The 27,500-nt window shown below is 38.8% G+C and overlaps 3 protein-coding genes across 11 annotated transcripts in view; 2 read left to right on the top strand and 1 right to left on the bottom strand.

The window, feature by feature from the left end:
• The window catches only part of LOC138033496 (microfibril-associated glycoprotein 4-like), a 43,471-nt gene extending 39,503 nt beyond the window's left edge, over nucleotides 1–3,968 (top strand). For all 6 annotated transcript variants that reach the window (XM_068881248.1, XM_068881245.1, XM_068881244.1 and 3 more), the window contains 2 exons: nucleotides 1,526–1,906; nucleotides 3,604–3,968. In XM_068881248.1, the coding sequence (XP_068737349.1) occupies nucleotides 1,526–1,906; nucleotides 3,604–3,869 (647 nt within the window). In that variant the 3' untranslated portion in view covers nucleotides 3,870–3,968. The remainder of the gene's footprint in view (nucleotides 1–1,525; nucleotides 1,907–3,603) is intronic.
• Nucleotides 3,969–15,063: 11,095 nt separating this feature from the next.
• On the top strand, nucleotides 15,064–22,890 carry LOC138033499 (DELTA-actitoxin-Afr1a-like). Its single transcript, XM_068881251.1, has 6 exons — nucleotides 15,064–15,159; nucleotides 19,730–19,799; nucleotides 20,068–20,170; nucleotides 20,807–20,903; nucleotides 21,506–21,643; nucleotides 22,404–22,890. The coding sequence occupies exons 3-6, from the start codon at nucleotides 20,075–20,077 to the stop codon at nucleotides 22,730–22,732; spliced, it is 660 nt and encodes a 219-aa protein (XP_068737352.1). The 5' UTR covers nucleotides 15,064–15,159; nucleotides 19,730–19,799; nucleotides 20,068–20,074; the 3' UTR covers nucleotides 22,733–22,890.
• A 2,439-nt stretch (nucleotides 22,891–25,329) lies between these two features.
• The window catches only part of LOC138033494 (loricrin-like), a 37,188-nt gene continuing 35,017 nt past the window's right edge, over nucleotides 25,330–27,500 (bottom strand). For all 4 annotated transcript variants that reach the window (XM_068881240.1, XM_068881241.1, XM_068881242.1 and 1 more), the window contains one exon: nucleotides 25,330–27,041. In XM_068881240.1, coding sequence (XP_068737341.1) covers nucleotides 26,698–27,041 — 344 coding nt within the window. In that variant the 3' untranslated portion in view covers nucleotides 25,330–26,697. The remainder of the gene's footprint in view (nucleotides 27,042–27,500) is intronic.

Here is a 27,500-nt window from a genome sequence, read left to right as displayed (position 1 = left end):
GCTGTAGAAACTCTGAAGACTGAGGACGACTTAAAAAAAAAAAAAAAAAAAAAAAAAAAGAACCCCTTCCCTCTCCCAGAGAGTAGTCACAAGCATACGACGGCTGGTCAGAGTGATTGCGCTTGCGGAAAAAACCTGTTTTGTCCCGGTTTTGTCGCTTTAGTTCGGTCGTTTTGGATCGAGGAATTTGAAAGTGCGCGGAATTCCTGGCTGGGAAATAAATTTGATCAGCTGGCTGTGGAAACCAACCAATTTTATCCAGCTGGCTGGGAAATTTCTTGTGTGTCTTGCTGGAAAAAAGGAACAGATAATGTTTTCCCAGCAACACTGAAAAACACCTGAAAATGCCTTAATAACATTTATTTTCATTAACTGGGGTATAATAATACATTTTACAACAAATTGGTTGTTGGGTGCCCCTGAACTGAAGCATACTAGACACAGAATGTTTGAATGTTAGTTTCCTACAGTGTATAATAATTATTATCGACAGCAATTACAAAAAGAATACCGGAGAGCGGACAACCCTGTCTTATGCCGTGTTCTAACTCAAAGAAAGGTGTCGCGTGACCGTTATTTATAACACAGCTTTGAATATTGTTATAAAAAGTCCCAACCCACTGTAATAAGGGCAGATTGAAACCAACAGTCTCTAGGGTCTTGAAAATGAAGTTCCATTCTATGCTATCGAAAGCCTATTTTGAAGTCCAGAAACAAAGCTATGCTTGGAATGTTAAGCGGTTATGTGCATTCTATAATGTCAGCAATTAAACGTACATTTTGCACAATAGATCAGCCTTTAATGTACCAGTTTGATCTCCATTTATTAGAACGGGTAAAACTTTTGAAATTCTAGCAGCAATAGCTTTGGTGGCGATTTTATCAGAGAAGCGAGTTTTAATTTTAAGCTATATAGTCACGTGATACTGGTCAGCGGATACCTTGTTTTGACAGGTGTCAATTGACCATAACATTGATGTCCAATATCAAAGATGTATGCTGTAAACTAGTTAGTGTCAAATGTAGTATTGCCTCCTGGAACTTTAATTAGCCCGTGATATGGTTACGTGTACTGGTCACATTGGCATACATGAAGGGGAGGACGGACGTACGGACGTTGATGACGTCATGGCTATAAAACCAAATTTTCTCACATCGATGGGTTACCATATTTTCTTAACTATGGTGCTCCGCGCGCGCGCGGAGCTTCGCTAAAATCAGTGATGAGTTAATTAGTCACCGGGCGTTAGCCGCCGAGAACTATTCATAATCGCAGAAAGTAAAGCAAGCGGAGGAAATCGCGACCAAGCGCAAGAGAAGGACAGTCGTGGGAAACTTTTCGGCTCCCACTCGTACCTTAACTTGCCTAAAAACGTTTTTTTCGCAGGCTCGAGCTTAATTGTAAGTTGCAAGTAGAGAAACCGCTTGTCTTCCTCGTTTTCCGCCCATTTCAGTCCACAAGAAGATATTTCTTTTTCTTACAGTTTTAATAGAATTTTCAATGCCTTGTTAATTATTCAAACAGTCAGGAGGAACTGTGCTGAGCTGTACAAATCTGGTGAAAGGAGCAGTGGTGTTTACACAATTGATCCTGATGGTTCAGGGGCCTTTGATGTGTTTTGTGACCAGACAACAGCCGGTGGGGGGTGGACAGTGTTCCAAAAGAGACTGGACGGATCGGTTGACTTTTACCGCGGCTGGTCTGACTACAAACAAGGCTTTGGTAACCTACGTGGCGAGTATTGGCTGGGACTGGACAAGATCTATCGTCTGACCAAACTGGTGAAGAATACGCTTCGAGTTGATTTGGAAGACACTAAAGGCAAAACCGCCTATGCTGCCTATAAGATGTTTGCAGTGACCAGCGAGAGGGCCAAATACCAGTTGAGCCTTGGAACTTACTCAGGTATGTCATTTTCCACGCGTCTATCATATACACAGCAATAACGTTCCATATAAAAGACAGACAACCAGAGCAGTCTAATTGACACTCTTCTCTTTAACTTTTAGTTAGTTCATTGTAGCGCTTGTGTAAAATAATTGAAGGGAGCAAGATCATCACATCACGGTTTGAAAGTAACTACTGAGAAAAATCCAGGCTTAAAAGGAAATTCACGACGACTCAATTTATTTACTGTGCTACACTTTCTGCACCCTACTAGCAGAGCCATTCTTTTGCTGTTTTCGAGAAAGAAGACTCTGCATGAATCGAGTAAGATCTTTATTGAGCATGCGCTGCATGTTGCCAGGATACTGTTTCAAACCCAGGCCTAAGTGCTTGAGAAGATCTGGCCGCCATCTTGATTTTTCATGGTACAGTGGGCTCAATTACCCCTGTCGGTCTTGTCACTAAACGGATGCTCCCATTGGAAAAACCATTTTGACGAGAGAAAACAAGATTGCCTAGTCCAGACGTTCGGGCTGCGGCGGCTTCAGAGATTTGACACAATTCAGGCAGAGCTTCCTTTTCTAACCCTCAATAAAGAAAAAGACGAAAGTGTAGGGCAGGGTGCACTTTCTGCTCTGACAGTGAAATATCAAGCCATCAAGAAACTGGCTGATTTCGAATCAATTGAAATACGACTTACCAGTAATATCAAAAGATGTACGACGATTCCTTAGTACTGGTATAACAGTTAAAAGTACAACACTTTTATGTATTCTCCCGGATTCGTCAAACCTTGCAACGACTCTCGCATTCCATTTTGTTCCGACTTTGTTCAACTTCTTAAAAAGGAACTTATTATGTAATGAGTTATAACAAAAACTCATGAGCTTGAAGGCAAAACTGCCTATGCAGCCTATGACATGTTTGCAGTGACCAGCGAGAAGGCCAAATACCAGTTGAGCCTTGGAACTTACTCGGGTGTGTAATTTACCACACGTGTATCGGCACAATGAAGATTCTACAATATACACAGCAACACCGGTTCCGTATAAAAGAGAGACAACTAGAGCAGTGTTTTTCTATGCTAATTGACACTCTTCTCTTTAATTTTTTGTTAGTTCATTGTTGCGCTTGTGTAAAATAATGATATCGAAATATATGTGTGTAACTATTCCTTAGTACTGGTAGAACAGTTAAAAGTACAACACTCATATATTCTTCCGCATTCTTCAAACCTTACAACAACTATGATATCGCATTCCATTTTGTTCCGACTTCGTTTAACTTCTTAAAAGGAACTTAAGTTGAATAGGAAATTTCTAGAATCAAGTGATTCTGTTTAGAGCGATTTTCAATTGTGTCGAAAGTAATTAGCGAATTGCTTTGATTCATGATTACTTCACTCAATGATTGGTTTAAAGTTGTCGCGCCACTTTTTCAACCAATCAGAAGTGAAACCAAAACCAATCGTGGCTCGCGCGTGCACATTTGCCCGCGCTTTGTGTCGGCCGCGTGTAATTACTTCGACTTTTGATTGGTTTACTGGATTGTCTCCCTCCCTTTTGATTGGCCAAAGTAATTACTTTGGTTTTGGTTTTACGACACTCGATTGAAACTCGCTCTAGAAAATACCTCCTAATGAGAGCTGTGAGAAGGAGATTGATTGATTATCCGTTATTACATGTACCTTTACAATATACTTTAAATGTTTTCAGGAACTGCTGGTGATTCGTTATCTCACCACCGTGGTGCTTCCTTTTCTACCAAGGACAGGGATAATGATCAGAAAAATTCGGAAAACTGTGCAGCATCGTATAAAGGTGCTTGGTGGTATAAGAGGTGTCACGAGTCAAACCTAAACGGTCGTTATCACCATGGCCAGCACTCTTCATATGCAGATGGAGTCAACTGGTTATCTTGGAAAGGACACTACTATTCCGCTAAAAGAGCTGAAATGAAGATCAGACCAGTTGGTTTCTAAAAGATTGAGACATCAGTCTCTGATTTTCTGGCACATGTGAAGCCATCATAAGTTTGTGATCTAGTTGTTTGACAGAAATAAAAGTAAACAAAAAGTTGACTCCCTCTCAAAAGGAAGGCGCAAACACCCAATGGAAATTCTTCCCTTTTTGCTCCCGTCAAGAGAATAAATCATTAACCCCTAAATTAAGACCATGAATATTTTAACTGTCTTCACCTTGCTATGCTTTACCGACAATTATGATAAATTCGAACGTCACCTAAGAGAGCACTTTTTCCGTGCTATATTTTTTCTTCTACTTTAATTATACCATATACCAGCACCATAAAAATGTGTTGGTAATCAACTGAAGGGAAAGCCTCCACTCTATATCCTTCTTTCATTGTATAAAGAAGAAACCTTTCCCTAGCCACTCTGCATTCATTTTGTCCATTAGTATCGGTACGGTCCTCAAGCTCGTTATATGCTTGGTGGTTCATGACTTAGTGTGCGCATGTCTACTTTCACAATCCCTGAACAAAGTTTGGATATCATGTGAGAAGCACAACAGTTGATCAAACCACAGCCCGAAACAACTCCAATATATTGAGTAATACAATGTAGAAGCAAAACACTGATATAAATTGTTAGTTAATTTTCTGCAAGGAAGCAAAAGGTCTAAAAGATTGATATTTCCACTATACTCGTTGGCAAAGCTGACATAGTTGCTTCATCTCATGTCAGAAACTTAGGAGCCCAGTTCGATGAAAGATTTTCTATGGAGACTCATATTGCGAAGACTAGTGGCGCAAAATTTTATCATCTTCACAATAACCAACGAATTAGGAAACATTCGCAAGATACTGCAGAAACTCTTATTCATGCCTTCGTGACCAGCAGAATCGATTATTGTATAAATAGCCTCTTGTTTGGATTGCCCTCGTACGGTTCCAAATATCTAAAACCCAAAGAGTGCAAAATGCCACTGCACATGGAGTGGTGAATCTAGGGGGAGGGTGCAGGGGGTGCGCACCTCCCCTCCTGAGAAGACCTGCGGCTTTCTAATACAACTGAAATTCTGCAAAAAAAAACATCAGTCAGCGACGTCATTCCCTAGTGGTGCACCCCCTCCTAAGAAAAACCCTAGATCCGCCCCTGACGTGTCATATTTATGAAATCAAAATATTGCCACATTACAGCTCTCTTAAAAGAGCTGCACTGGCTGCCTGCCACCAACAGAATACAATTTAAGGTCATCCTAATTACTTTTAAGGCACTGCATGACATGGCAACTTTGTTTATAGCTAGTATCGTGCACATCAGACAGAAAACAAACACTAAAGACAGCCTTCGGTCTAATAATGCAATATTGTTAACCCCACCATTGAAAAAATCTGCTGCGACAATGGGAGATAGATCGTTCACTATGGCAGCACCCAAATTATGGAACTCGCTCTTTTCGGAAATCAGAAGCATTCATAAGCTAGATAAAGTTAAACAACACTTAAAAACACATTTTTGTCGTTTAGCTTTTAAATAACATTTCTGACATATCATTATAAATAACTAAAGGGTTTTTAAGAGAGTCTGATATTTAAATATACGGCATATATAATTATTTATTTTAGGAATAATTAATTGATTTAGCACTCGATTTTTAATGTAATCATGTATATGTTATAGTGTTTATTTGGTTTTGTTTATTGTTTTGAGCATTTGATCTGTTTCCAGAAAGTCGTTAGTGTACGTCTTCCCATGAGAGGTCACATATTTCAACAACATAATCAAGTATACTGTGACGGTAGCAAGAATGGTTCTTATTTTCACCCCTCAAGTAATTCTGGTTGATGTCAGGAGTGGAGTAGACCATAAATTTATTATACATGTACACTGTAGATGGGGTAGTCCAAGCAATCAGGGTCAGTGCTTTCAACTTTCCCCTTTTCTGTGGTGATGTTCATCTCAGAAGAACACCGCACAGAGGAAAACACCACAAGCAAGGCTACATAAAGATAGGACTTTCCAAATCGTGCAAGTAAATTGAGGAAAACATCGCGTCTCTTCTCGGCCACAACATACTTGATTGTATCCTCCTGGTGGCTTCTCGACTTTTTCATACTGCAAATCTCACAACCTTTTTTAACAGCATTCTGCATAATTATTGCGCCATTAATAGACCATTTTCGAATTCTCACGGCTGGACTGGATCTAGCATGAAATGGAGGCTAATGCGGGGAAATCTTTTCTTATGCAAATTAATTGCCCGTGTTAGCCTCCATTTCATGCTAGATCCAGTCCAACCGTTAGAATACGAAACCGGCCTATTTGACTTGTGTTTACGTGGACAACACGCAAGTACTTTGCGTGTTCCATTCATGTTGGTTCTGGAGATTTATGAACCTAACTCTGATTGGCTCAGAATTTTACACCACAGAAATCGTTTAGCAGGTCGAGTAGGGGGAAAGAAATGACCGCCGCAAATACGTCTGCCATTAGAAAAATTCCATAAAGATTTTCCTTCTATGTCCCTTAGCCTTTAAAAATCAGAATTTTCACTACTGGTGGGGTACAGAACTGCGCTTAGCTTAGTAAGGAGACTGGGGAAAGCAGAACTGTGACATCAAAACAAAAACGAAGAAAATTTTAGAAATCTTGTTCCTTTGTCTAATTTCATCATTGCAAACAAATACAATGCATTTCAGAAGTAGTTTCAGCAACTTCTAATTCTAAAAAAGGAAAATTCGAGTCCTGAAAAAATTTTGTTGTTGTTTTGACGTCACAGTTCTGCTATCCCCAGTCTCCTTACTAGAACGGTTTTCTAGCACACCAGAAGTGAAAATTCTGATTTTTAAAAATCAGTATGGGATTTTTCAAACTATTTTTATCTCAGAAAACCACGATTTTTCGATTGAGTAAATAAAGAAAAATCTGTTGTATACACTTTAACCGTAAAGTAATTTCCCGCAGTGCTATTCAGCTTCCTGTAATAAATGGTGTCCACTGTTGATCAGTTGGATCTCTAACCTACTAGTTAAGAGTCTCTGGATGAAACTTAACAAGCCACATTACATGTATGACAATTCAAACAAGAGCTACATGTGCACTGTACATTAGAGTGACTGTAAACTTACTATTCTTTCCTAACCCTAACCCTTTTGCCATCACGTTTTAATACTTAGATCCAATGAATACTACTTCGATTATGTTGCATTCTATGCTGCTTAAGGACAGTGTTGTCCTGTATTATCCTGTTGCTCTGACAGTTTGTGTTTGTTTTGTGCTGTTGCCTGTCTGAAAAGAGTTTAAAAGCTTTGAGATTAAGCTCTCTCTCAAAGCTCTTATCCCAAGACAGGCCTTACTTTTTAATAAACTATTAAAACCTGTCCTTAATTAAACCCGGGATTAATGCATAAAAGCAGTTATTCGAAGCCCCAATAAAATAACTTCAGACTTGCAAAAATCTTTAGATCGGTCCTTCGAGAAACTAGCAAATCAAATTAAAAGATTACCTTGGATATTGTCCTGTTACGGCAATCCTCTTCTTATCCGCCATATTGGATCACCAGGACAGCAGTGCATTATGGAGCTCTGCGATAAAATTTATATTGGATGGAATATTAGGACGCTGGAACACGGATTTCATTTTAACAACTCTCAAAAGTGATTAAGACTATACCTTTAACGGCTAAATTTTTAAACTTAATCGAGATAACCCTTTGAACAACTGCTCCCAGGTAACAAAGAAGAGTTGCATTAAAAACCGGTTTTCAGCACGGAAATTTTTTTTTTCTTCAAAAACTGAACAGATTGTGCCATTTGATTGTAAAGTTGTTGCTTAAAAGTGTAAAACTTTGACCTGAAAATCCTACTCGAACAAGTGACTTTCCAACTTCTGAAAATGAGCTTTTCATGAAATTGTCTTTACTGCATCGTCTCGTTTTCGATATAAGATGTGTTTCTAGTTCATTTTTAAATGGCAAGTTCACATCTGTGAGCCAGTGACAAGGGCAGCGTTGGCTTGACAGTCATCAACAAAAACAACAGCATTATTGTAATAGTAGGCCCCCATCAGTTGCATGGGCGCTAATTTTATCCAACCTGCTTGCCAAATGCAGATTTGTATGGATTGCATGCTTGCATGCATGCATGCATGCATGCATGCATGCAGTGGTTGCTTCTGTCCCTCGCCATCATCATCAACAACAATAATCCTCCTCATCTATCCAGTGGTCTGGAAGACCGTTGGAACCCCGAAGAAGAGTTTTAAACTAGTGCTCAAAATACAAGAAAGAAATGCAGACCATGAAGATAGGCCTAGGTCAACACAACCCCTTTTCTCTAGGAAGAACTTTTATTCTCGTAGAACCGTGAAACAAACTCTCTTCCCTCGTGATGTCAAATCCAAAACAACAAAGTCATTGTATTATTGTTCAACAACTTGCTATTGTGCAGTTTCCGACGACCAACTTCCCACTCCAACTATCTCTTTCTCCAGACTTCTTTTCTGTGATGTCGTCCTCTCCTTTTTCTCTGCCTTCATTTCTCAATTTCTATAACTTTCTTGCGCTATATTTTGCAGTATTATCTCAGCAAGTCTTCGCGATGACGGATCTTGTCAATACTATAAGTGATCTTCATGACGCCTTTTTCCATTTCTCACAAATTCACTAAAGATGCGATCTTTGAATGAGATACCAATTAATGAGGAGTCCGTCGAAGCATCTAATTCAGTTGGAGGGACAGTGACTTCCTCTCTGTTGCAGCTTTCGTTATCCATGACTCAAGGAATGCAATGTGTGATTCTAGCTAACGCCTTGGTAATCAACGGTTTTGTGTTTAATTTTTTAATGTAGGAATTTCGTCGTCCGTTTGTCATGGGTCAGTGGAAAATGCGTTGGTTAAATAATTCAGTGTGACATTTTTGTTTTCTTTGAAAGTATTCTAGGTATAAATATAGTCATTTTCCAGTTTAAGTGTAGATTCCCTAGCAGAGGTTTCTTAGCATCAACGCTTACTGCATCTTGAAAACGTAAGCGTCGTTTTCTTTCAGGTTATCTTTTTCACTTTGGTTCACTTTGAAACATTTTGTTTGTCGATCATTATTCGCCGCCAAAGAAGGTCCTCAAGTTAAACTAAGGCCTACAGTGCGTTGAAAAGTATGCTGAAGATACTGTTTCTTTGCGGAAGTCGGTCAAACGAACATTGACATGATCAGTGATCGAAAGATAGCTCAAACCAGTGGCAATAAACCGTGCTATTTAGGAGGATCGAGCCTACAACACTGTATCACCAAACAAGAAGTATTCCTTAACAAAATGCGCTCAACATTGTGACCTAGGTTACCATATCAACAGGATAGCTACCTTAACAAAAACAATAGTTTATCTTTCGATTCGATTTCAATGCTCATACCACTGAAAACGATGAACCCAAAAACCACCTTTTTTGCGGCAAAGAGCTGTATTGTTTAAGTCAAAATTCTCAGCAAAGTTTGAAAAAAAATCCGAAGTAGAGTCAGCAAGAGCTTGCTTCAAAACTGAAAAATTAAAGGTTGCTCTGATATTCGCATCAGAATTTTTTCAAATAATCTTTGCAGATACTTTTATCTTGGTATGCTGATCATTTTCATCAATAAAAATGACGTTTGAGATCAGAGCATTAATAGAAAAATGATAGGGTTCTTTTTCAGGTGACTATCCTGTTGATTTGGCAACCAATGCGTACATCTTGTTAAGCAATAATTGGTGCTTGATATGGCACCGTAGAATATCGCCTTTATGTGAAGCAGAGTCGAAGAGTCAATTCTTCTATTAAGGCAGTCTCTTGAAATTGTTGTTATTAAATTGAACATCGTAAGTTATGGGAGACCTTTCAATGCAAGTTGACTTTTGAGTTTGACAGTGCTGTTGTTGTCAGTCCAATAATCGAGAGCTGCCTTATCTGTTACCATGGCTCATCAGTTTTGTCTGATCTGATCCACATTTTGTAAACTTAATGGGTAAGTGAAGTGAAGTGAAGTGAAGAGAAGCTATTAGTCTCTCCCCTCGAGGCTTTTCTGGACTAATTTACAATGCTTCACGGGGGACTTTTAGCCAGACTGCTTATTACACAGTTTACAAATTATTTTAGGAAGTGAAAGATGCCCCCGCCCAGATAAGGTCAGACCACAACACCGGGGACTACGACCCCTACTCTTAACGAATAGTGAGCGGGTTCTTTAACGTCCCACACTATTTAATTTCCAACAAGGGTTATGAGACGGGACCACCGGTTTATAGTTCTTATCCGAGGAGACTTGAAAGTCTAACCATTTGCAGATGTAATTTCAAAGGCAGCACACCTCCCGCATGACATCCCGATGCTCAACCAACTGAGCCACCGGTGTGCGGTACTGTTCAGGGTACTGTTCAGGCGTTCAATTTAATTTGCGAATTCATTTCTTCTTCCTTCTTTCTCTCTTTTTTTCCTCCCTTCTTTCCCTCTATACGGTCCTCTATCCTTCTCTCTTTCTAATTTCATCTGTCATCTGCAGAATGCATCTTGTTGCTCATGATTTCAAAGGAGATGCTGGAAATGGATACTCCTGTATGTGACTCTGCCTACTGACCTGAATCAGATCCGCTCTGCACTTGGGACTTTGATGGTATCCAGTAACTAATATTTGTTAGGTCGGATTTGATTCAATAGTACATCTTCATAGATCATTTTGAGGCTGCAAGCTAGATTTTGTCAAAAATCTCTTTGAAATTCACAAATACATACTAACAATTTGTTCATACTGAACTTAAGGAAACTCTCCCACACAATTTCAAGAGATTGACTGTGATCTGCTGCACGGCTCTGTGCCATTTTCCAAGGACTGCCTACTCTTCTGCACGTGATTTAGATAAAAAGTCTGCTTTTACGAGCCAGAAGGCCCAATTAGGCATGCACTTATCTCCGGTTTCTGTAGCATGAAGCGACTCGGAATATTTCTACTCCACCCTGGATGGGATGCTCGTTCATCGCAGGGTTACTCCCTGCATTAAATTCGCCGGTACCCATTTATACACTTGGGTGGAGAGAGGCACCGTGAGAGTAAAGTGTCTTTCCCAAGAACACAACACAATGTCCCCGGCCAGGACCCGAACCCGGACCACTCGATCCGGAGTCGAGCGCATAGTACATACATATATATATATATATATATATATATATATATATATATATATATATATATATATATATAAAGGATCTAAAATTGTGATCCTTGACCAAACAGAATATTCTGATAAAATGCTTGGCCAGCTAGAAAACCCACTCCATTATGAAACATTAGATTCGGATCCTAGCATCAACTCCGTTCACAGCATCAGTAACTGGAGTAATAAGTGGCTACTCGAGGGACAAATCGATAAGGACATCGCTAACTGGGTTGTTAACAACAAACCTAAACCGGGCAAAGCCTTCGGCACAATTAAGACACATAAAGAAAGGAATCCCTTACGGTTAATTACATCTTGTTGCGGGACAGCTATTGAAAATCTTTCAGCTTTTACAGTATACTATCTCAAACCATTAACTCAAAAGTTGCCCTCTTTTGTCAAAGATACAACTCATTTATTGCAAAAAATCGAAGATCTAAATAAGGATGGGCAGGAGCTCATCAAGAGGAGCCTCTATCTCCTCTAATTCCTTGAGTCAACCCTTTCCCGAGTAAATTTATTTTTAGGAACAGGTTTTTCCCGCGAAAAGTATCATAATTCCCTTGAGGCTGAGATAGCTCTGTTTTGATTGGCTTTTATAACAGTGAGCGTGCTGAATCTCCCAATGGAGGTGTTTATAAATAAATCTACTCGGGAAAGGGTTGACTCCGAGGCCAAGTATGGGAGATAGAGGCTCCTCTTAATGAGCTCCTGGGATGGGCCATTCCCCAAAGGTACTCTTCTCGTTTCTTGGGACGTTGTCTCGATGTTTCCAAACATCGATAACAACTTGGGAATTAAAGCTGTTACCGATGCTCTCAATTCGCGTGAAATTCAGGTCCCATCCACTCCATGTATTGTTGAAGCTGTCAAGATCTGTCTTGAACACAACAATTCCAACTTTCAGGGCAAACATTTCCTACAAATTCATGGAACTGCTATGGGCCCGAAAAATGCTTGTAGTTACGCTGATTTAGCAATGGGAGTTATTGACCAAAAGGCTAAGTCCGGTACAATCAAACCCAGATTATGGTGGCGGTATAGAGACGACATTTTTGATCTATGGACGCAAGGTGCCACTAAACTTAATGATTTCACTGATTTCATTAATGCTTTATATCCCACCATAAAATTTACTGTAGAATCATCTGAAACCTCTCTCAACGTCTTAGATCTCACACTTTCATTGGTTGACGGGTATATTCAAACGGATGTATATTCTAAACCTACTGACCATCATATGTACTTATTACGTAACAGTGCTCACCCAAGGAATTGCACTAAGGCAATCCCATTTGGAGTTGCCACCCGGATTCGCAGAAACTTTTCAACCATTGAAAAATTTGACCAACGTAGTGATGAATACCAGACATATCTCGTTGAGAGAGGTTATAATCCAGCGGAAGTCAATAAGCAATTTTTAAGGGCAAAAGATCTACCCAGGGAGGACTTACTCGCCTCGAAACCGAAAGACAAAAAAATCGTCTTTCCTCTGGTAGTCGACTATAACCCTCATCTACCAAACATCAGCAAAATCATCAAATCATTTAGTCATCTTATCTATGAATCGCCATTGCTATCCCAGATTTTCCCAAAGGGGTCAATTATTCCTTCTTATCGAAGACCCAAAAACATAAAAGAGATTCTAGCAAGGCCGAAAAAAACCCATTACAGCAATAATACTCCCGTAGGATGTTTTAAATGTAAGAACAAATGTGATCTATGCAAACATTATCTTGTTGAAAATAAGATCTTTCACAGCGCCTGTACAGGCCGTTTTTATTCCATTAGACAGGATGTAAATTGTAGGTCGAAGAATGCCATTTATCAACGAAGATCTCAAGAGGCAAACACAAGCAGTTTTAAAATGGACAGGTCTAGATAACATCAGAGTACACTATATCAATGGCTCCTCATCATCAAGAATATTCACGCCGCCCAAAGAAAAACAATGCTGCCCAGATCCCTGTGATACGTGCGGCTCTTCAACAAGAACTAAGCAATGCTTAACAAAAAACTGTGTATACAAAATCAAATGCTCGCACTGCGACACGGTTTATATCGGTGAAACAAGTAGAACTATCGGATCCAGAATAGAAGAACATATCAGAATGGTGAAACAGACGGTTTATTCACATTTGATCAACCATAACAAACCATTTATGCAAGATATCTCTTGGGGAATCCTCCACAGGAACATCCACGACATCCGCACGCGTAAAATTATTGAAGCGCTAGAAATCCGCAAGCATGAGAACGTTATGAATGGTTGCAATGGACGAGCTCTAAATCTAGATTAACACCATCAAATTAATGAGCTATTGTACTAAGTTTTTTACATAAACCAATCGTGTACTTATAATCTTCATTCACTGACGAAGCTCTAAACGGCGAAACGTTTGAAGTATTTAACCGATTAGAAACATATGTGCCTCAAGAAGTTATTTCCTTATTACATATATATATATATATGTACTATCTCGCCTTAGGACTAAATCTTTCATCAGTGAGGGCGTATTCATCTCTGATTATATTGTATAATAGTTTTACCAGGTTTAATTTGTACATATCCGATGGTGCATCCCATGATAGGTAAAGAAATATCCTCCCAGTCCTGCAGTGTAATGCATATTATGAGGACACTTTTAAATACCTCGATTGGGATCGAAATATATTTTTCAGCTGAATCGCTCAGCCTTCATCGCTCTGTTTAAAGCTTATTAATAATTCCCGAGCGAAACACTCGAGCAGATCATCGATAAAACGTCACGTGCACGAGCTTTTAAGACTGATAAAACACTCCTCATAACAACTCTTTATATAAAGCATACTAAAGGGCATGGCATGGCATGGCATGGCATAGCTTGTTTTTCTTATATGCTAATATTTTCCCCCTCAGAATGAAATCCAGCGGGACGCGCTTTTTGTGCAATGTCTTTGAAGCCGTTCAATGAATTTGCAGGTCGTTTTTTTTCCGGTCTAAAACTACCCGGCTTGGCCTCGATAAAACACTCCTGCTCTTTTATTAAACTGAACTTTGAATGGGAGTGGTTACACAACGCTAAGCTCTGTAACCACTCTTTCAAGTGTGGTTTTACACAGTTCTCTGAATGCAGTATCAGCCTTCAAGCACAGTCTTAAACGAGAACTTCTTAATCATACACTCTCTTCGCACATCATGCACACGATGTTAGGAAGACTGGACTAATTGCAAGTTGTAACCATCAACAGATTTGTTCTATGTTTTCTCGTTCCCAGGACCTTTCCCTTCGCTTTGGGCCCAAGGACCTTTCCCTTCGCTTTGGGATGGGTTCCGAAGCGAAGGGAAAGGTTCTGGGAACGTAGTTGCTTAATGTCCAGTAAGTCCTAGAAAAATAGTCGAGCATAATTGAAATAAGAATTTGAATACAAGAGATTTTTTTATGAGCAAGCTCTGAAACTGTAAACATATATCGCATATATATACAAAGAGAGATCCAGTTTAATAAAATGTTAAATAACTAAAGAATTAAATTAAATTGAAATAAAACATTTTTGAATTACTACTAAAAGGTAATGTCACAAAATGACAATTCCCCCGTGAAGAACGTTGTCAAGATAGAAACGAAACGATAGATAAAAGCAATGACCGCGTGACAAAATTCCTTTTAAGAAAAAGTTAAAACGATGCCAACGAAAAAAAAAGTAAATTAATTTATTGATATATGAGAGTTTAGGACACATGGAAACTCACACATTTCTAGAAAGGAATGGATTCGCGATACTTTCATAAGCCCGTCAAAGTTACCAAATTAAAAGAGAAAGTTTTTCACCTTCATCCTCATGCCCCAATCCACTTTTCACTTTGGTGACAGTATGTCCGCATTAGAGAAAAGGAGTTTTTTGTGAAAAAATGGTGAGGACCTTCTACAGATTAAGTAAATATTAGTAGTAATTTAAATTTTAATTTAATTTAATTTTTTATTTAGACAAACGGGGGTTGAAAAAACATGCTACGAAGTGCCCTTAATTGAAACCCTTCTCATTGATGGTACTGAAATAAATTCAGTTTCAGCAGTGAAGCGCTTCCAGAATAGCCAAGTCAGGCCCGTGTTCAGATTTAAGTCGATCGTTCACCTTTGTGGAAGGTAAGAGCCTTAGAAATTTTCTTTTTTCTCATCTATACTTGACCTTAGGTTATGGTTAAAGCTGGTTAAAAGGACTTAATACTGTAAAAGATGACAAAAATGAAAAGAAAATGATCTTTGCTCTCAATTTATCGCACGTTGATAACCAAAGCTTACTGACCGAGGGTTGCAAAACTAAGCGAAAAGGGACAAAAATTTTCGCGCTAATTGTTTAACTTTTAATCGGCTTCCAGACATGATGTAGGTTAAAAACGAAAAGAGCTTACGATTTTTCGCGAAAAGAGACAGCATTTCTGCCATAAATGTAGGACTTCTCGCCAAAAGCATGGGAGCAGAAAATCAATCGACCCGTGGGATTTTAGATTCTCTCTTCCTAACTTTACCATAAGATAAATGTTTTTCATCGACCATTCATTTTGAGGAACTCGGCTCATAAAAGGAAGACCGCATTTCCAGACTGGTGAAGCAGCGCTGTGTAAGTGTTTTATAGGGCCGGTTACTCAGTGCCCAAAGAGCCCGTCTCTCCAATTGTCTTTGCATGGCCATTGTTCAGTTATAAATGACCGATCTAAAAGATGAGTTTTGAGTTCCGAGGTCGCCCTACCCCCATCATCTGATCGCGAAACCACCAACTTAACGAATCTCTTTCCTTTTAAAAGTTTACTATAATTTCTACTCAGTTGATGTAAAATTTAATTTCTTCAGTACGCCCACGTTTCAAAGATAATACCAGATTTAATTCTTAAAAATACTTGGCATTAAAATAATAGCTAATTCAGTTGCACAATACGCTCGTATGTTAATTCATTACAATGAAGAATAGAAATCAATCTTGGATCATTGGACTAACTTCTCGGATAAAATCTGAGCGATTCTTTCGTATCCTTTGAAATCATCGGTTAAATACTTAACAAGACCATTCAAAAGAAAGCGGTTGAGTATCGAAGTTTCCAGCTTGTGGCACTCTTCACGTTGCAAGCTATTAGCTAGCTATTCTTAGTATACAAGCTGGTGACTTTGATGTTGTCCTCTTCAAGTATTGTTTTACTCAAAGCTAAGAGCTTGAAACTAATTCGAGAGAGTCGATATAAAAGTTGGGAAAAATAGTATTACTTGTTGTTCAAATACCCTCAGTGATTCCTTCATCGTAACGCATGTTGAAAATTTCACCTTGGATGTCACCACGGCAACGCCATTTTGACTTCTTCAATAAAATTCCTTGCTAACAGAAGAACGGCAACCTTGACTCAAAACGCCTTTGACAAATCCTTCCATAACACATTACTTAAATTTGGTTCTGTTTTTTTTCTGGACAAAGGGCAGAGAGTTTTAATTTTCATCGTTTCAGTTCGCCAGGATGTTTCTTGAGTTGGACCGTGGCAGAGGAAAAAACCCCGCATAATTAAGGCTCATTTAGAATTACGAACAAGAAGTGATTTTGAGAAGCATTTAGCTATAAAAAATTGCGATAAAACATTTCTTAAAATTACTTTATGATAAAAAAATTGCTAAAAAAGCGACGACGTTAGCTAAACGTCATTATCAAGTCAAAATATGTTAGTGAGTTTCCTTTTGAAAAAAATTAAGAAAGTGCCAGGGAAAATTTGATTGTCTAGTATTTGAAATGTTCATCATGAATCTTAAGCCCAATTTAAATACCCAGACGCACACTATACCTGCGAAACGTTTTGTTTAATATTTTTAATTATTATTTACTTTTTTCTTTTCATTATTTTTTAAATTATTATTTACAGCTTTTAATCAGCTATTGTTTTTCTAGTGTTTATAGATCGAAACTCACTAACATATTTTGACTTGATATTGACGTTTAGCTAACGTCGAAATGTCGTCGCTTTTTAAGCAATTTTTTAATCTTAACTGATTTTAAGAAATGTTTTATCGCAATTTGTTATAGATAAATCATTTAGAATTTAAACGAAAATGCTCCGGAATTCCAAAACCTACTTTATTTTCCTTCAAATATAAAATATTAATTGTTCTATATTAGAAACTGTGCTACAGTTTTAATGGCAAGCTCTTATGTGTGGTTCGAAACCTGGTCCTTTGAACAAGAAACTTCGCTCCAAAGTAAACGTTCAACGAATGAAATGATATATGAAAGGAATCATATCACGGAATCACGTTTACTTAAACGCAGATGGCATGCTGTAGTCTCTCTATCTCTCCCTGCTTTTTTGACTAGGGCAGGCATAATGCAGAATGGATTTTCTGCGAGAGGTTGCCATACTTGAAAAAAGTTTAGATCGATTTGTCGGGGGAAAAAGAACCATGATTTAGTTGTTCCGATTAGCGAGTCTTTTTTTAACCATTTCTGACTGAAAAAATCCCTACGTTCTTTGATATGCCAAGGATAATTGAGAATCTACGAAAACCAATCTCGTTTGGAAAGGTATTTGTTTTCTTTCCATTAAACCTCCTTATTAAAGGATCATCCTGCGAAAGGAAAACAGTAGGGAAGGGCCATTCAATTTAACAATTGACGGGAAAGGGATTTGGTCAATTACAAAAGAAAATTCCTGCACAAGTAAAATGAGGGGAAAATCATGCTCAGAAAAGGAAAGCGAAAAGCGAAATTAATTAAAGCGCAAGCAGCTGTTACATTTGCTCTTAGGATTTGTGAAATACAAAAACCCTGTGGTTGTAATAAGAAAAAAATCCTTGGAGAATTTCAACACCATCAAAAAGTCATATTCAGAAGATCTCCCCCACTCCTGGCATTAAAAATTCAATTCGCTGTCTCCCTAGGGAGCTACTGGGCAAGGACAACGTCAGTCGGCGAGAAGCAGAGCGACCTAAAATTACGAGAATGGTGTCATTTGATTGCTTCCGTGAACGGGTGCATCGTCTTGAATGTTTCTATCTTGCCAGCGAAGCCGGGCAGAATCGATACGTGATGAATAGCCGTGTGCCTGACAATCCCCTCTTCGCATTTCAGAATTCACAAAGGCAGAAAATATCACGGAATCCTTTTCCAGCGAAACATTTTATTGAAACAAACAACATAAGATGCACTACAACGCCATCCGCGTTGCAATGACTTTCGACGCCATTGCTGGTTAACGAGATTAACAAACTCACGAGGCAAAATGTATATTTATATTTAATTAAGTTAGCACAACAGAAAGACGCTAACCTCATTTTGACACGAAAATGCTTTACTATTGCCATAAAAACTATCCAGTTAAGCACGCATATTATGAAACATGATGAATTCATAAAGGCCACCTTTTCCAGCGAACAATTTTTTGAAACAAACAACATATTTGCTATTAGACGCAAAAACCCCTTCGTATTTCATTACGTGCGTGAAGAGAAAATACTCAATCGTGTCAAATATGGGCAATATTACAACAAACTAAACTTCCAGGATCAAACCGTTTTCATGAAGTACCTTTTCCTTGAATAATGAAGCACAAAATAGACGACAAGCTTTCTTTCAAATAATTCTTGGCTGTCACATTTCCAATTATTTTTTTTACCTGTAGACTGTGCAGAGTTGATCACAGATCCACTTAAGGTGTTCGATTCGTTCTCTGTCTTTGTTGAACCCATAAGTTACCAGAGAATTTTCCATTTGGTTTCAGTGTTCTACATAAGAGCACACTTGGTAAAATATTTGAAATGCAGCTCACTTTCATTTCGGCTCGACGGGCGATAGATTGTTGTCGAAGTCCATTACTCGTCGCTTCTAAGATCCCACCGCCTCTCTTGTTCAATATCCAATTGACTTGCCATTATTGAGCTTCATAAGGGTATATTTTGTTCAAAGATCCACTAAAACGCCATTCCCGTTACATGACTTTCGACGCCATTGCAGGTTAAGTTTATCATTCTACTGTGTCCACCAGAGAAATCTACGCATTTCCACTACCCTCTCTATCCTAAGAAAATACGAGCAGAAAGCTCTATGCACAAAGATACCACTTAGCAGGGGAGCGACAGGCAAGACTTTTACCGACACGGAAAAAAATAAAACGACGAAACGATACAGAGATTCCGACTGGGTTTGGCAACCCAGTAACAAATGGGAATGATAGCGAAATTCACATCTACATCTACATGTTCCAGCACTCGGCAAAGTCCCTTTTTTTGACTTGTGGCTGTTTCTGCTTAGGTGGCCTCATACTGAGTGTAAATTAAACTGCTTGAAATATGGCTTTGCACTGATTCGCCAAACCATTCAAGTCTAAATATTTCCTGAAGTTGTCCATGACTTAGACGACGCCCAGAAATGTGGTCGAAAAAGACTCAGTTGAATGGTTTGGCGAATCAGTGCTTCCCCATTTTGAATAGGGTCGCCTTCTTTATTTTTCTATAAAACAATAAACTGAAGAACTTTGAAAGCATTGAGAGCTATATCGTCAATTAAAACTGACATTTTTTCTGCTTCGCCTAATTTTGAATGGGTTTGTGTTTCTCAAAATCTATCCTAAAAATAGGGTCGCCTTTGTGTTTTAATTTTAATTAAGGCAATGCGCGTCATAAAATCAATTTGTTTTTAACCAAAATTTCCCAATAAATAGAGATCGCCCTCTTGGTTTTTTCGTAGTTTTACAGAGCTGCTTGCTGCGACTACACTGGTAAACACTGACTGAAAAGCCGCTTCTAAGACACTGTTGGTAAGTGATGCTTGTGTTTGAAGTTAAGTATAAGTAGATACAAACATGTTCAGAGAGATTTAACATAGATGCGTACAAGGTTATGCAGGAACTGATACAACGTGGAGAACAGTAGCTCAGTTTTCTGTATTTTGTCTTTTCAACTGTCGCTTAACAATGTTTGTTACCAAGGTTGACCGAAATCGTTTTTGAAGCTACTTCTGGCCGGAAGTTTGGTAAATATCTTGTTGCTGGAAATGAATGCTCTGTTATTTTTATTGTTTCCTAGGTTGAACATGGACCGTCTTAGTTTCGTCTTCTCGTTGCTGTTAATCGTTTCGGTTACTGCTACTCTTGGATCTGTGATCAAGGCAAAGAATGCAAAGGGAGAGGTAAAACTACAAAGAAAAATGGACGTATGTTATTGTCTATGATCAAAATTTTTGCTTGTAGTATTCTGAGGTGTCTCTCTTGAAATTTCCATGGCATTTTTGATCCTTTTTACACCACGCATGACCTTCGAATAGTAACATTAAAATGACAAAATATACAAGCGCATGAAATGCTTCAACAAATCAGTTTGTTATTTAGAATCTGGCATTTGGCCATGCTGAAACCGGCTTTGCGTAAACAATTTTGAGTGAGAAGTCAAATTGAATCGGCCACAATTTCTTTGAAATACTCAAGTTTACATGTTTGCATGTGAAAAATTTCAAGCCTTTTAAAGGTTGCCGGAAAAAAGGCTGCACATGGGTAAGACGAAGCCGGGTATTATTTTCCCTTTGCATAAATATAAATAAATAAATAACCTTTACTTACCCTCGGCAGTGTGACGCATAAATTTGAATAAAAAATACTTTATACATCCTTAGCCTAGTACTTATGTTTCCAAACAAAGGATTTTTCACGTGAATGTACATGTAAGACTTAGGATGTATAAGTATCGTTATTGAAATTTAGGAACCATTCATGAGTGCTTACATAAGAAGGTATTAAAAAAATGAGGTGACCCTTTTTTTGGCACATAGGAACTTGAGGCCTTTTCGAAGCGATCTCATGACGCTGAGGCAGAATTGAAGGGAGAGATGAGCTCGAGAGACGAAGACAGCGAAATGTCCAAGCTAGGTAAATTATATATAGTAGCTGTAATTAATATATGGACAAACACATGAAATGCATTTCATTAATAATTGTGCGCCGAATGTGGGTCAAAACTGAATGTCAGTTGGAGCATTTAATAATTAAAAAGTTGAGCTATTCTTACCAAGATGTCTGATTCGCGCAGTGAAAAGTGGTGATCAGGGACCCATTCTGTATACAACTGCTGTTAATCTATCAGAATCGGTCTGAAAAAGCTTAAAGCACATTTACAGAATAGTACAGACGGAAAAAGGTTAAAACTTTTCCAGAAGCTTAAGTTGCAACTCTAGCTAGGGTAGCCCTCTGAAGATAACAGTAAAGCAACGGTCTGCCCCCACACGTGAAAATCAGGAGCCGACGATAACTTAGGAGTAGTTTAAGACTGAAACTTTTATCACTAGGAGAATAACAAGTGAGAGTATTTGATCTGTGGATTTCTTCAAACCTTTACTAACCTCTTTTATGCTTCCCTGGGTATGCACCTCTTCTGATAAGGTTTGAACAAGATCTTGATTTCGGTTCTTAAAAACTGTGCAAAGGCTATGCTATGATGAGACTAACCAGTTTATTTAATTTACAACTTACAGTTGGTGTGCCAAGAGGCCTTCATGAACGCTCAGTCTACATTACCATTGAAAACCACAGTGGCTATCGCTGGAAGCATCCTTCTATCGATTTGCAGTCTGGCACTAATGATAATGACTTGCCCTCTAATATTCGGAAGGGTAAAAGTGAATTTTGTAAATGTAGAGGCGCGTTGGTATAGTAGTAATCACGCTTGAACTTTAGTATTGGTTGTTGTAAGATACTACGTAACACAATATGCCCAAAATGACCATTTCTCTTTGGTAGGCATACATCAAACGTTTTTCTGATAAAATTCTTGCTTGAATACTCCTGCACCTTTTCAAGTCAAATGAATGCTTGTTTTGTTACATTTCCCGAAAGATATTCCCGTTTATCAGAATTGAATAGTCTCTTGAAAAGAGCTGAGATTTTATGTTATATCCAGTAGTAAGGAAATCAAAACAGTCACTCAGTTCAGAGCGCAATTTTCTATTGTCTATTTATTCACTTATGCACTATCAATTTAATTTTCGTAGAGGTTTTGGAATAATACCACTATTCATAATTACTGTAGCATTCTTTTTTACCATCTCGACGTAAAGGTACAAAATTGTAAGTTCTTAACATGTTTTCTAAACTCACAGGTTGTGTCGCGCTTTTGAAATGTTTAACGTCTATTCTGATATTACGGAATTTCAAACATGAGTATTGAAGCATCTGCAACTAAGTGTGTATGTATCTGAAGTAGGAGGAGGAAAGCAAACCTAAATATAATCCTTCAATGGACTTACGGAAGATGTGAACGAATGTCTTCCTTGGAACTGTATTTCCTTTATAGTCTAAACTTTTCTGTAAGGGAACGGTCTGCTTGTCAAAAGAGCATTCTTTGTGCCTAAAGTGAAAGGTTTTTTCCTACAGGTGAAGACATGCGGAACTTTGAAGTTCGTAACGATGATGGAGCCACTACTGGGACCTCTGGAGTCTTCGCCTACCGCATTCCACGCCTCGACAAGGCACTTGCTGTGATGTGGATGTCTGTTCCTGGGGAGGGATATGCGTGGAATGTGAAGCTGTACGACGGACGCAAGACGGCCGACTCTACTATGTACCATGAGCTGCACGAACACCCCTTCGGTCCAGATGTTAAGGGTACGAAAAACCTCGGTTCTGGACTAAATTGTGAGGGCTTTATGACCAGCTCTTTTAGAGCTACGTTGGTTATTACTGTTGCCAATGGACGTTATTGAAGGCCATGTAAACCAGTATGCTTGCATAACTAGCTCGTAAAACCGATTTTAAGGATCGCCTAACAGGCCAGTGTGCTGTGTAGTAAGTTTAGTGAGAGGCTTAGAGTATGGAAATGAAATCCTAAAGTACAATAAAGCAAACAAACTATTACTGCGCAGTGTGCTGTGTACTGATTTGTCATAGTAAATAAGGAACTGTATTGTGTTTATTTCATGATAAGTCTATTATCATCTTTAACCTGCTTATATTATTCCTTCATGCAAAAATGATTACTATAAAAAGTTGCAAAACAAATATTAATTATAAGATAAATCTGCATTATACAATACATAGTTTTCTTCAAAAACAAGTATTATATCCATAGATATGATATGACATAAAATAAGTCGTGATAATGACTTCATGGCTGGTATTTTACACTGCACTAGCATAAATTAACTGAAATATCATGTTTATCTTGTGTGATATTAGGTAGTTTATTACACCGCAAATCAAGCACGACTTGATGGAGACAAGAAATACGAGTTACATACAATTGTTGTCAAAATACCTGTTAAGCATTCGTTGTAAAACACCATGAAATTTTCTTCCTCGATCGAGTGTCCTGCACGCCATTTTGTAATCATCAGCTAAACCCTTTGATAACATGATATAGACGGAACCTCGACCATAACGTTTTTGACAAGACCTCCATTAAACATCTCTCCAACATGGGAATCATTTCTTCAGGAAAAAAAAGCCACGAAAATGGGGTAAATCTCGAAAATTGTGTTTCGCCTTAGCGTTTCTTGAGTTTGAACATGGCAGGAAAAAAACTGCATAATTTAGAATTAATTAGCAATTCAATTTTACAGCCAGAATACGAATTCCTCCGGCATGTTGTTTCTTTTCAAATGTAAATTTGAAGCCATTTGGAAGAGAAAGTACGTTTTTACCTTATCCAATGAACACAGACAATAAGAGATCGTCCTTCTAATAAGACACGGAAGAAATATTTTTCTCCTCGTGGCCCCCTTGTGTAGCAAGCTAATTATGTATTATTACCACTTATGCCATCGAACGATGCCATGAACGATCTTCCTGTATTTCATCTTTTAACCTAAAAACTACGAATCACTTTGAGAGATTTATGGATGACACCTTGCGTATCCAGCAACATGGCAGCTGGAGAAAATGTTATCGTGAACAAAGTGTAGTTCGCACCCTTCACCTTCAGTGTTACCTCTTCCCATTTCCTTCTTTTCATGCATTCGTTCTCCCCTTAAAGTTTGACGCATGCGCAGTGCGTTAAATTGCTCATGCAAAGCTTAAATTTCACTCCAAAATTTGGTTTCGGATCAAAAGCATCGTGACCAGTAAAAGAAATTACTATAATATTGTTATTTTCAGAAAGAGCGCTGCAACGACTGATATGACAACAGTGTAGACATGTTTTCACTCACGTGATCAACGGCCATATTGATTTACTGAAATGAAAGAAAGAATTTGCATAACCAAAGAATTCAATTGAAGTAGGGTTATATTGGTATTGACCTCTTTAGCTTGTACGTCTTGTTTTCCCATTTCTGGATTATAAACCTGGTTCCAAAACCACTCGTTCACACCTCCATCTTTTTATTATTTTCCGCCGCTTACAAAACCGCCGACAGCTTTTTAAAGCAGACTACTACCGTGTGACTGACTCCTGCACACACCACGCCGCAGAGTCTCCCAAATTGGACATTCAATGTTGAATGAAGTGAGAGCGGAGGTTTTAATTGCCCATGTTGTTGTACAATAGTACTTTATTTTAGATAATTTCACGAAAATTGCGTGCGTGTCCCAATTAATTCGTCAATAAATTTATAATTCCTCCTAATTTGAAATAAACATATATGCATGTTTTCTTTCGTAATCAGTGCATCCCCGTTGTCCTTACTAGAACCGAGAGGACTAGTGTACTGGTGTGAATGGTGCGCCAAAATGGCATTGTTTTTTTCTTTTCGAAATCAGAACCCACGTTTCATCAAGTACCTTAAGCGATATGCGGATCTAGCTAATGTTAGGTTTTTTGAGATAGGCCCCTTCATAGCCATGAAATGATCGGTGAGACAAACCATGGTCTACAACAGAGAATGCGCTCTAGTAATGAAAATGGGCCCTTCCGCCGGAAGCCTTCTCCTCTCCCCTGTCCCTCACCTCACAGGTGTTCTATGGCCTTTCAGGGGTGGGATGAGAAATGACCCCGATATTGGTCGGTCAATTCTTGATTGGCTATCGTCTTATGCGCCGATCAAATCGAAACTTCAACCCCACCCCCCCCCCCCCCTCCCCTTCCCTGGGCAAACCCCGGCAATCTGACTGCCTTCTGTGCCCGGGGAGTGGAGAATTTGACCTTTGCCTGCGTGGGGTGGGGAAAATTGAACCGGAAGAATCAGGTTTGAAGTGAGTTTTTTTGGGGCGACGAAGTCGTTAAGAGCCAAAAAACACGTGTTTCAACGAGATGGAAGAGTTTAAAGGAAGAGATACAGCATCTGTGAGTTGGGAACAGACAGACAAATCCGACGACAGGGTAGGGCATTTGAACACTATTTTGGCCCGAGGGGGGGGGGGGGGTGCTGAAGTTTCGAGTTGATCGGTGCATTACTCTAAAGCGAATTTAAAGCCCTTAGGATGAATTTGATGGAACATTCATTCCGTTCAAAATGCGTGTAACTTGAACTTGTTTAGTCTGACAGATGAGTTAGTACTCAACAAAATACATAAACTAATGTTATTACAATAAACGAAATTTATTTTGATGCACTCAATCTTTATAAAGTTTTCATTCAAGAAAACGTTTCGCTGACACAACATACACTTGACTAAAGAAATTAAAAGTTCACTTGCACAATTTCTTTTTTTGCAAATTGACTTTAGCTTGTTGACACCAAACGAGTTAATTCTTACAATAATATTTTTGAGCAAAATCGAAGAAAGGTGAAAGATTTATGTTCCACTTTTTAGAAACCCATTCATGGATAAAAAGTTTGACTGTTATCGATAGATTGTTCGATTTAGTTCAATGACTAATCAAGTCTAAAAAACACAGTAACCAAAAAATACGAGAGTAAGCTACATTTTTTCTCGTTCCCCTCAGCATTGCTGACGTGCGAACGATTTCTTCTCGGTTTTGTTTTCGGTAAAATATCCTCGTATTCTGATGGCTATCCCAGGATTCCGTGAAGACTTGCTTCCATTAGCGTTCTTTTTAGGAATTCTAGGGACAAACAAAATAGGATTTGTATTGAACACTTCCATGCGGGGAAAACAAAGTCACTTCCACTATAGGTTGAATGATATCAGATCAAGATTTCTAGAACAATTTAAAGAGATAAAAATTCAAAAAGAGAAGAGAATAAATATAGCTCACTCAGTACGAACAATGACTTCCCGAACTGACTTCAGTGGCTCAGGTCTCGGATGTCGTCATTCGGATATTCACAAGTTGACATCGTCACTTCATCATCTTTTTGTGCTATATTATCTCACTTCGCGGCTCAGTAAATATCCACCTCCACTTCGGTAAATAGTTGCTAATTATTCTCGCCACCAGTTTGCTTAACAATGTATTGAAATTGTGAGAAGAAAATATACTCTTGGGAGTGAAAGGGTCAGATAAAGGACACTGGAGGGCACTGAAAAACGACAAGTTTATGCGCATGCGTACGTTGCTCGCGCATGCGTCGTCATTGAAAACCAACCTTAAAATAGTTGCCTTTTAGTCAATGAAACAAAATGAAAGGGTCAGTCAGATAAAGGGCACTGGAGGGCACTGAAAAACGACAAGTTTATGCGTATGCGTAAATTGCTCACGCATTCGTCGTCATCGAAAAACAACCTTAAAATAGTTGCCTTTTAGTCAGTGAAACAAAATGAAAACTGACAACAGAAATAACTACGAAGATGTTGAATTAGTATGTAGGCAGTTGGTGAGCTCGTTGCTTTAGGTAAATGTGATTATCACCTGACCGTGCCCGACCGTATTGAAACAACACTCATTTATTTGATTTTTGCCAGCGTTGTAAGATCCTCCCCCACCCCCACAGGAATCGGCTCTTCCTTTCCCGCTACCTCCTCCAGAGTAACCTCCACCACCTCCTCCCCCACCCCCTGCAGCTCCACTAGCCCCAGCGCCCCCTCCAAATCCCCCAGTAGCGTTATTTCTTAAGGCTCGTCCACCCACTCCTCCCTGAAGAAATCCTTTGCCACCTTCTCCGCCACGTCCAGATGTACCGTTAAAATCCTTCGAACTTCTTCCACTGGAATAAAATCCGCCGCCACCGCCACCTACATGACAAATCGAAATTATACCTGGGGTCTTATAGAATCTATCAAGGATGTCTTTCTCTGGTAGCTAGTTTCCCTCATAAGTAATCTGCGTAGCTGACGAGACATTTGATCGCGGGATTATTTAAACACAGTTTACGTGCTTTGAATTTCCCGGGCTATGACGTCACGATGGCCAAATATCACCCCCCTCCAGGCAATCTTCTGGAACCCAGGCCTAAGTTGATCCTTCCTGCTCCCTCCTGTTTAAAGATCCATTTCCACCCTGAATGCATCGCCCACCCACCGCATGATTTCGTGTATCACGATTTTACAAACTCTCAGAAAGGTTTTCAGAATCTTCTTCGACCAAAGCTATTCGTCAATAAATCTTTCAGATCTTGATTTGAATGCGCTCTCCATTTATCATTTAATAATTTTATTGTAATATTTTATGCCTATATTTGTTTAAAATATTTT

Source organism: Montipora capricornis, chromosome 14 (assembly GCF_036669925.1).
Source record: "Montipora capricornis isolate CH-2021 chromosome 14, ASM3666992v2, whole genome shotgun sequence".
Taxonomy (NCBI): Eukaryota; Metazoa; Cnidaria; class Anthozoa; order Scleractinia; family Acroporidae; genus Montipora; species Montipora capricornis.
The sequence above is the reverse complement of the archived record's forward strand: the minus strand, read 5'-3'. Positions and strand labels throughout refer to the sequence as shown.

Bases quoted from the DNA above. Each gene is read 5' to 3' on its own strand.
- LOC138033499 (XM_068881251.1), top strand. From the start codon at position 20,075: ATGGACCGTCTTAGTTTCGTCTTCTCGTTGCTGTTAATCGTTTCGGTT. The intron at 20,904-21,505 runs GTAAATTATATA...TACAACTTACAG, and splicing joins CAGCGAAATGTCCAAGCTAG to TTGGTGTGCCAAGAGGCCTT. The intron at 21,644-22,403 runs GTAAAAGTGAAT...TTTTTCCTACAG, and splicing joins GCCCTCTAATATTCGGAAGG to GTGAAGACATGCGGAACTTT.